A 9,468-nucleotide genomic window follows, 5' to 3' on the forward strand; every position below is an offset into this window, starting at 1 on the left:
AACACGGCTTTATTTAAAGTAATATATTAATGCATCTGTTAATTATTCCTAAAGTTAATTATTATTAAGTTTTATTTCAATCGCGCGTAAAGATTATACGCACACACTTTTTTTCATTTTTCGTCATAACTCGAAATTTTGCTTGTGCCATGATTAATTTCTTTATTATGTTTGTTGCTATACATTTGTGACTTTCTCATTATTTTGCTGTTTAAAAATAAATCAAAACACAGCCAACTTATGTGGCTGGATTAAGCTTTTTTTAGGTTTTATTTTGTTCACAGTTATCAATTTTTGTGTCTTTATTTTATATGTTTAGTGCATTAAAGAATTTTCATTCACTCATTCATTCATAAGTCCTGACGTAATTATTGGTTTATAATAGCAACAGTCCAAAACACTGGAGAGGTTAAACTTTAAAATTACGAGAAAACCAAAACATAACCCAAGTGAATCGAGAGAAAAATGCTTATCACTCTGCCGGTACTTTTACGCTCATGGCTGTTTTCTTGCAAAGCTGGGTCCATATTAGGTATTTAGAGACTGAGCGTTTGGCGATTAAATAAAACAACTGCTTGACTGTGAGGAATATGTGGAAGATATATGATTTTTTTGAAAGTTACATGATATACATACAAAATCCTTAAAATTAGTTACCCAATTACAATCGTTACTTAAAAAATATTTACAAGTTCAGAAAATACACACCAATACTGAAGCTTACATTTCAACCAATAGTAAAACGTTTCATTCAATAAGAATTGAGAATAATATTATGTGTTCTATCTGGCTCTAAAACTAAATGCTATCGCAGTTTGTGTAAACTCGCGTCGAACCTCGATCATACGATGTCAATGAGCATTCCGCACCTACGCTGTTGCTCATTGATTAAAATTGCATAAATAGCGATTGACGCCCGAGTCCCGACGCTTCACTCATCAGTCGAGTCCGCTCGGCCTTGCTGTGCGATTGTGTAACGCGGAGCATATGACTAATCACGTGAGTATATCTGCGATCGTCGAGAGAACGTGATGATGCTCGTACATTGATGAGATTATTACTGGTGATGTGTATGATTCTATGAGTTGATGTACAGCATTATGAAATGGTTCTTATCAGAGCTAATATTACGTTAAATAAAATAAAATGTTCTTATCAGAGCTAATATTACGTTCTATATATCTTTCGGCATAATCTTATTATAGTTATTATGCACGATTACTATTTCTACGATCTATAATGCTACGTTACAAGTTAGATATTAGACATTTGTATTAATTGATATTATTGGTTGTAGGTACAGCTACAGGTATATTAAAAAGTATATAAAGGGAACTTTATCATAGCTTGTTTTTATATATTTTAAATAGCACTGATTATACATGATACATTACTTTTTTTCGACTACGCAAGCTTATACTTTACAGACTATTGGATACATTCAAATTTAATATTATATATTTTATAGTAATAACTAAAGTTTATATCTGTGACTATGAGTTTATCGTAGTCTGTGGGTGTGTCTCCGTCTATGAAACTGACGGGAATCGTTAGAGTAATAGTATATAGTGTATTATCTATGGTAATAGTGTTCACCAGTGTTCACTATTCTGTGGACTGGAATCTATAATCTGTGCTGTCTTGGTAGGTTACTGAAAAAAAAATTACCAACTGGAGAATTGGAATTTGGAGTCTTGGAGATAGTGAATTTATAATTTCCATGTAATATATTGACTTAATTCGGTAGCCTTTAGTTAATACAAAATGGATAAAAGAAAGCTTTCGACAGCAGGTGATAGTCTCTATCTTATATTGCAAGTACCTAAAACAGCAACGGCAGATGATGTCAAGAAAAGCTATCGGAAATTGGCGTTAAAGTATCATCCAGACAAAAATCCAAACAATCCTGAAGCTTCGGATAAATTCAAGGAAGTAAATCGAGCTCATACAATATTGAGCGATGCCACCAAACGAAATATATATGATAATTACGGCTCTCTCGGTCTCTACATTGCTGAACAATTTGGAGAAGAAAACGTTAACGCCTATTTTGTCGTCACAAGTCCTTGGTGCAAAGCCTTACTTGTTGTTTGCTGCATTTTGACGGGTTGTTACTTCTGCTGCTGCTGCCTGTGCTGCTGCAATTGCTGCTGCGGAAAATGTAAACCACGACCTCCAGAAGAATCTGGTGACTATCACACTTTAGAACGAGATGACTCGGATGGCGTACAGCCAGTGACGATGCAACCAAGCGCCGAAGGTCGTCCTGCCGGAGATCAAGCCCCACCAATAGCCATGCCTGCACCACCAGCACCTGGCGCTTCTGAGAACACAGGCCTCAACACAGGTGGGGTTAATTATGGAATATCACACTAGCGATTCAGGACATAATTTCCAATGTTTTGTATTACCGAAAAGTCCATTGTTAAACATTTTTGGTATTTTAGATTTACTGCATAAGTATCTGCTTCTGAAAATATTCATATATTTATTGTGATTTCTTTATTCTTGCGTAAGCCTAATTAATGCTTTAATAGTTAAATTGAAACTCATTCATACCATGCTGACCATCCTTACAAGTTGTTATCTAATCTCTGTAGATTATAATTCCACATTTTCTTGTTATACATAAGTGTGTTTTTGAAATTTAGCTTAAAAGAGTATTATTCTGTAACCATAAGAAAATAAAAAAAAAATCACATCACCAATTTGTTTATAATTGGAGTATTTTTATTATAATCATAATTTAGGCTTTCTTGTTTAACACCGCAAATCATCCTGTAGTTTTTAGATTATCACTCTTATTATTGTGTGATTAAGATAAAGCTAAGTATATTTCTCTTCAATCTCACATACATTCCATAATGCTGACACAATATGGTCTTGTGTATTCAAAAGTTATTTTCATTATCTGACATGACTAATAGTTACATGCCTATTTTTCAAAACACTTTTGAACAATAACGTTATGCTAGTTTTATGTTTGAGACCTGAATTTGTCTAAATAAAAATTGTGCATACCCTGTAATACATACTTACTCTGTAGATTGGCTATCATTATTGCATAAGTTAGGGGGTAATTTTGCATAATTAAACATATAAATTAATACATTTTTAGGAAAATCTTAGATAATACAATAAATATTATGTTATTTAGTAAAGAAGGCCTCATAAAATCAATGTTTTCTGATATCTCCTAATTTTATAGCAACTAATAGCTGGGGTGTAACCTTGGCGTAATTGGTTGGTATTATAAAATTTACTGTACTTTCATAGCAACTTATAACTGGGGGTAACCATGGGGTAATTGTTTAAAATTATCAAATTTACTGTAGCATTCTTTCCTTTATTAGGGTGGAGGAGAAGTATGACTTCAATATACTTTTATGTGGCCAGTATACTCCCTTGTTTCCCCTTTTTCCCTGAAATAGGAGCAGTATTTTATTTTCAATTCATTCTAAAGTATCTTTTATCATCTATCATAATTTTAAAATTCTGGTTCCAATGTTAAATTATAATAGTTAGGATTAAATGAATGTAGAAATGGTAACTAAGCCGACTAAATCTATGGCTTATGTTAATAAGTTGAAGTCATATTTAGATGTTATTTGTAAGACTAATGCGATGGTCACACATTTAAATAAAATAAATTTTAAAGGTTAAAGCATGTAATTAAAACTGAATTTTACAATCGTTTTTTCACAATATTTATCACAATTATTGATTCATTTTAATTATATTAAAATTAAGTCAACAGTGCTTTAAAAAATATTTTATTTAACTAATTAGATAGGTTTATTAAACCAAAATCAAGTTTATATTAAAGATGTAGTTTTTAATTAATAGATAATTTGATCTAAATGTTATTTATTACTTTTGACAAGAAAGACATTCTTTGCAAATAAGAATGTCATTAATTTATCGTTTATTATTGCTTGACTACTGTTTATTTAAGTAAAATGACAATGAAGTATGTGTATTACATATATTATTTTTGATTTAAATTTGAAATATGATTAACTTGACTTACAATAAGCTCATTGATGTATGGTGTACACTATTAACTGTATGCAAAGTTTTAAAATTTAGTTAAGAAGATAGATCGCCATTGTATTGGCGTTGATTTTATGTATAATAATTGTATCATTTTGTGTCTTCATTTGAAGGATATCATTTTGCCAATATATACTCAATATACAAATCTATAATTTGCCATATTCGTGAGATACAGCTTACAAATGTTCATGAATTTATATTTTATTTTTATATGTATTTGATATGACAATCGAAGATATGTCTTGGTATTTAAATTTGTTAAAAATAAAACTTAGTTTTAGACACCAGTTTGAGTCTGATACAAAAGGAAACCAAGTTTAATTTTCTTTTCTACATAATACAATGTATGTAGAGTTTAGATCTTTTGATGAAAATGAATATTAGACAGTAGGTGGCTGCTTTGAGGCATATTTTACCAGTGGGAGGCTCCGTTCCACAAGATGCCGGCTAGATTATGGGTACCACAATGGCGCCTATTCCAGCCGTGAAGCAGTTATGTGTAAACATTATTGTGTTTCGGTCGGCAGGGTGCCTTAGATAGTGAAATTAAATAACTCAGCTAATGAGACTTAACATCTTATGTCTCAAGGTGACGAGCGCAGTTGTAGTGCCTCTCAGAATTTTTAGGTTTTTCAAGAATCCTGAGCAGAAAGGCACTGCATATCAATTAACATCAGCTGAAATTCCTGCTCATCTCATCCCTTACTGTCATATAAAAAGGCAAGACTTTAACTAAAAATGAATGTTGTTCAGAAAGTCTATATTTTGAATTCATACTTTGTCTAACATTTGATTAGAGTGCCATTTCCATTCCATCAAACCCAAACTAGTAAACATAAGTTCTATCTTAAGAAGTATCATGTTAGTGCTGTCCTCTCAACTGAATGTATAACAAATTATTTTATTCTATCATTCTGAATATATTACCTACATATAATTATACACAATAAGTATTTAATAAGTTAAAAAAAAAACTTTTTGCCTTTGCTTATTCATGTTAATTGATAATCGAACAATGACAGAATACCCAAATGAGATATTTATAGTCTTTCTAGAATCAGAATAATTTTCTCATCATAACATACAAGTGATCTTTAATGAGTATGATAATATGTTTTTGTGTTATCATACTGTCATATTGTGTGTAATTGAAAAAAAAAAAGAAATTATCAAGTAGGCATCATTATGTTAATTTGATCATTAGTAATAATTTAATGCCCCACATGTACCTACTACAGACATGACAATGTAATAGAATTAGATGACTCATAATTTGTGAGTGAAGTTCTTTCTTAGTACTTTTAAACAACATGCGGGAATTTGTATACACAAACAAAAAATTTGAATTTCTAAAATTTATTCTCATATTATAATAAAATTAAGTACAGTAATACATAGAAATGAGGTGATAATTGAGGGGTGGAAATTGAGCATAAGTAGGGTGTTAATTTATATATTTACACAAACGTACAAGTTTTAGCATAGCTATGGAATTGTGTACTGCCTACACATGTAAATTATAGTGAAGTGAAGTGGAAAGAGAAACAAGATATGGTGCAGCAAGTAAAAAAGATAGGAGACCTCTTGTATGCCATTGTTCTTTATACTGGGTGGCCGAGACGTTGACGTCCAAAGCTAAAATTTGAATTCGGCTCATTTTGTTGGCCAATGTTCTGGAAAGTTTTTAAAAATAGTTAGAAGCCATAGGCTCCCCATTTTATTTTATTTTTGATACCTTGAACATTTTCATGAATTTAGCTGGAGCAGTTATCTTGAACTTACAACTCAATTCTAAACTAGTTCCGCAATGTCTAAACTATTCATAGTTTCTTATGTGGTTATAACTTTAGTTAATAATTGTCCACAATAAAATTAACTAAAAGTGTTCAAAAAATTAGAAAAAAGTCCTAAACCACAATTAGGTGAATAAAGCGGAGAAAAGGGGAAAAAAAATATTATCACCTAAACTACGCAAAATCGTAGAACATACATAGGGGTGATTCGGACTCATCACCATGAGGCTTTCAAATTTTAACATCAACTTCTCGGCCACCCTGTATGTGGACAGGGCCTAAGTCGGCTAGCAGGTACCTTAAATCGAGGTGTTACTGTATATAATTTAGTTATACTTTATTGAGAAGTTCTTTAGAATAATAGAAAATTGTTCATCACACTCTTTTAATTATCTGCCTTATTGATAAGGTTTATAGTATTAAATGCCAGTATAATAATATAAATGTCTCTAACTGTAATGTTAATTACAGAGTTACAGATTGTTCTAAATAGGTACTATCACTTAAATAGTCAATTACGGGAGTACCTCTGTACCTAATATGAGCAGGGTGAATGGCTTCTAAGAAACTGTGAAGGCACTCTAGAGGTGACTGATGTAATAATGTCTAATCGTCGTGCCACATTCGTTTGAAACATGTCACTCAAAGTCCACACGTTGGGACAACAGGTTTCCGCACCGTGGAGCTGGGCTGGCGCGGTTCAGCAGGGTTCCGCAGCAGTGGAGGTAGCGCATCAGAGCAAATAGACCTCCCTTCTGCATGATATGTTGCTCTGCACACTTTACCTACTCAAATGATGACCGCTATCATTTGAGACAGTGACATCCCGTCACTGACTATTTTAGTGTATTTAAACTGATTTAAAACCATGACGGCTTTAATCAGTTCTTGTTGGAATTGTAATGTTTTTAATTTACAAACAAACCAATTAAGTTACTATATCTATGTTTAATCCGATAAATTATATTAGGGCGTACGTCCGGCATGTGCAGCACGCAACTGACATAATACTATTACGTACATACTAGTCACATAATATTATATACTTATAATTATTGTATTCACCCAGGAGTCAAGATATTTATATTCCTGGCTCTTGAGTTTGCGATGGCGTGAGTCTGGCGCATTCTTAGTAATATCCACTAATGTTATATTCTTCGTGATTATTCATGCAACTAATATAAATTGTTCAATTTTAATTAAATAAATATTTTCCTTCTGAATATTATCTATTATTCATCTTGTATGTACCTCACATATATTATATGTCACAGGATATCGGATTGAAAAAATTGCGAATAACGGATTGTCGGTCTGCATTAGATTCCGATTATGCGATCATTTCCAAATTCGATTTATTCTGTTTATCGTAGGTGTCCATAAAGTATATACTTTTAAATTTAACTATAAAATAACTTGTACTTGTGGTTATAACTTTATTTCTTTTTATTTACAGGAAGCAGTATTCCAAAATACACTTAAGTAAACATATGTAGGAGAAAAGAGGAACTGACTACTTATAACCACCACAAATACAACTTATGTAAGAACTACCTAATATAGTTTTTTTTTTACCTAAGTATTTTTTTGTAAACAATTATTTAACATGTTTTTATATTTTCTTTTCATTATTTTTGTATTATTGAAAACATTACGCTTTTATTTATTATATTCCCAATTATATTTGCTTTTTTTAATTAAATCCCTTATTGACAGAAAAATTCAATCAATAATAATAATTTTTATTACAATAAGAAATCAACCATTAAACAGTTTCTTATACACACAATATAACTTATCATTATTCAAAGTTAACTTTCATTATTATTGGTAACTAAGTGGCTGTCATTAAACTGATTCACCCTATCGTTTCGTACTAGTAAATTCTGTATCACAATTGGATATCTAGTATTCCTCGTCCTTAGATGAATTTGTACAAAAACTACGTACTAGATTTTGTTCAAAGTCAATCGAGTGTACAATGTTTGAATAAATTTTAGCCTAATGATTGCTTCCCACTACTGTGTTTTGTGATGATAATAATAATGAAAAGAACTCTTCTGCTTCACACGAATCCATCTGGTCAAAATAATATATTACTTATAGTCAAATTAGAGCAGCATTCCCTTATAACCTCGACAAATTTCTCGGAAATTTCACGTTCAAAAAGACATTCCTTAAAAATAATTTTAATACACAATTTCCCGCCACAGCTGTAAAAACTTATGTATCCCTTTGTACTCAAAATAAAAGGTAAAATGAAATTGACGACCATTATTTATTTCAAACTTTCCTAAGGCCAGGTCCACATATAACCAACGACGGCGAAACATGCTATTTAGCTCGTTTTTTTTGCGTCGTCGTTCTTTGTATGTGAACAAAATCTTATATCTTTCTATACGTTTCAATATCTAACAAGTTAAGTTTTATTATAAACTTAATCCTAACACGATTATATATCACACTCGTGTGAAGCTAGTTGATAACGTTAGTTCTTCTCTCGCAAAGAAAAATTCAACACCAGCGACTAACTTAACAAGTAGGACTTATTAAAATTCAGTTTTTTCTGTGTGTCGTCTGTGTAGATCTTTATATTTTGCTGCAGCTTTATTGGTACAAATATACTTTTTGTCTTTTGCGGACAATTAATTAGTGGATTCTTGTCCACAACGTTAAACGACTTTATATTTTTTTGTAGCAAAAATTAGGTACTAACTGGTATTGTATATAACCCTTCCCAGGAGAGCTTTAATTTCTTAAAAGCATTAGCACCGTATGGGCATGGCATATGTTATCATTATTATTAATGCCACGGTTGGGTTTGTACATAAAGACAGTCAATACATGGAAACACACTCCAGCCATTGTGACCAGTCAGGTCCTGAATCTTACAATATTGCGATTGATGTATAAAACTCTTCACTTCCCGCAACCGGCCGCTAGTATTCCTACATTACCTATACACTAATATATTATAATAATTTTGTTATTTTCCAGTACAAGACGGAATATATATTAACGATCTCTTATGTTTTTTTAGGCCGATTTTTTTCGTAATATAAAAGTCGCGGTGTATAATAATTTTCTGTGATCTTTGTTATTTTAGTTTTCTTGATAGTCCGGGTCCACATACAACGAACAACGGCGAACGAAAGGTCTTATATTTTATTCGCTGCGTCACTTTCGCCCCAAAGCGTTTTTATTCGACGTGTTCGTTATATGTGGGTCTGACTGTAGACGTATTACTTAAAGTTATTATTTTTTACTACGCGATAAATTTCTAACCCGCAATTAAGATACCAAGACTTTAAATCTTGACAATAATTTGTCCGAAACAAACAATTTAAGTATTAGTAGGTAGATTATTTTATTAATGTACGGATGAGTTATTAACTACAATTAATTGAACTAAGAATACAGCATACGGAAAAAGGATGGTTAGTTTGAAATATATGTGTGCCCACGTTAGTAAATTGCTAGTTTATGAAATGACTCCTAGATTGATATACAGGAAAGTTATAAACAGTGTTAAATATGTTCTTGGTTGATGTTCTAATGAATTATTAAATAGGTTTCGTTTAATGTGTGTAGAGGCGAAAGTCATAATATTTTAATTTCC

The 9,468-nt window shown here is 31.6% G+C and overlaps 1 protein-coding gene across 1 annotated transcript; it reads left to right on the top strand.

Annotated features, from left to right (window-relative positions):
• The first annotated feature begins 1,627 nt into the window (after nt 1-1,627).
• On the top strand, nt 1,628-8,117 carry LOC126965746 (dnaJ homolog subfamily C member 5). The gene is made up of 2 exons (XM_050809505.1): nt 1,628-2,347; nt 7,306-8,117. Exons 1-2 carry the CDS (start codon nt 1,765-1,767, stop codon nt 7,329-7,331), a joined length of 609 nt encoding a protein of 202 aa, XP_050665462.1. The 5' UTR covers nt 1,628-1,764; the 3' UTR covers nt 7,332-8,117.
• Nucleotides 8,118-9,468: the final 1,351 nt, after the last annotated feature.

Source organism: Leptidea sinapis, chromosome 8 (assembly GCF_905404315.1).
Source record: "Leptidea sinapis chromosome 8, ilLepSina1.1, whole genome shotgun sequence".
Classification (NCBI taxonomy): Eukaryota; Metazoa; Arthropoda; class Insecta; order Lepidoptera; family Pieridae; genus Leptidea; species Leptidea sinapis.

What these genes read in the sequence shown, in the direction of transcription:
- LOC126965746 (XM_050809505.1), top strand. Translation starts at nt 1,765, where the DNA reads ATGGATAAAAGAAAGCTTTCGACAGCAGGTGATAGTCTCTATCTTATA. An exon ending in GAACACAGGCCTCAACACAG is followed by an intron (nt 2,348 to 7,305) that starts GTGGGGTTAATT and finishes TTTTATTTACAG; the next exon opens with GAAGCAGTATTCCAAAATAC.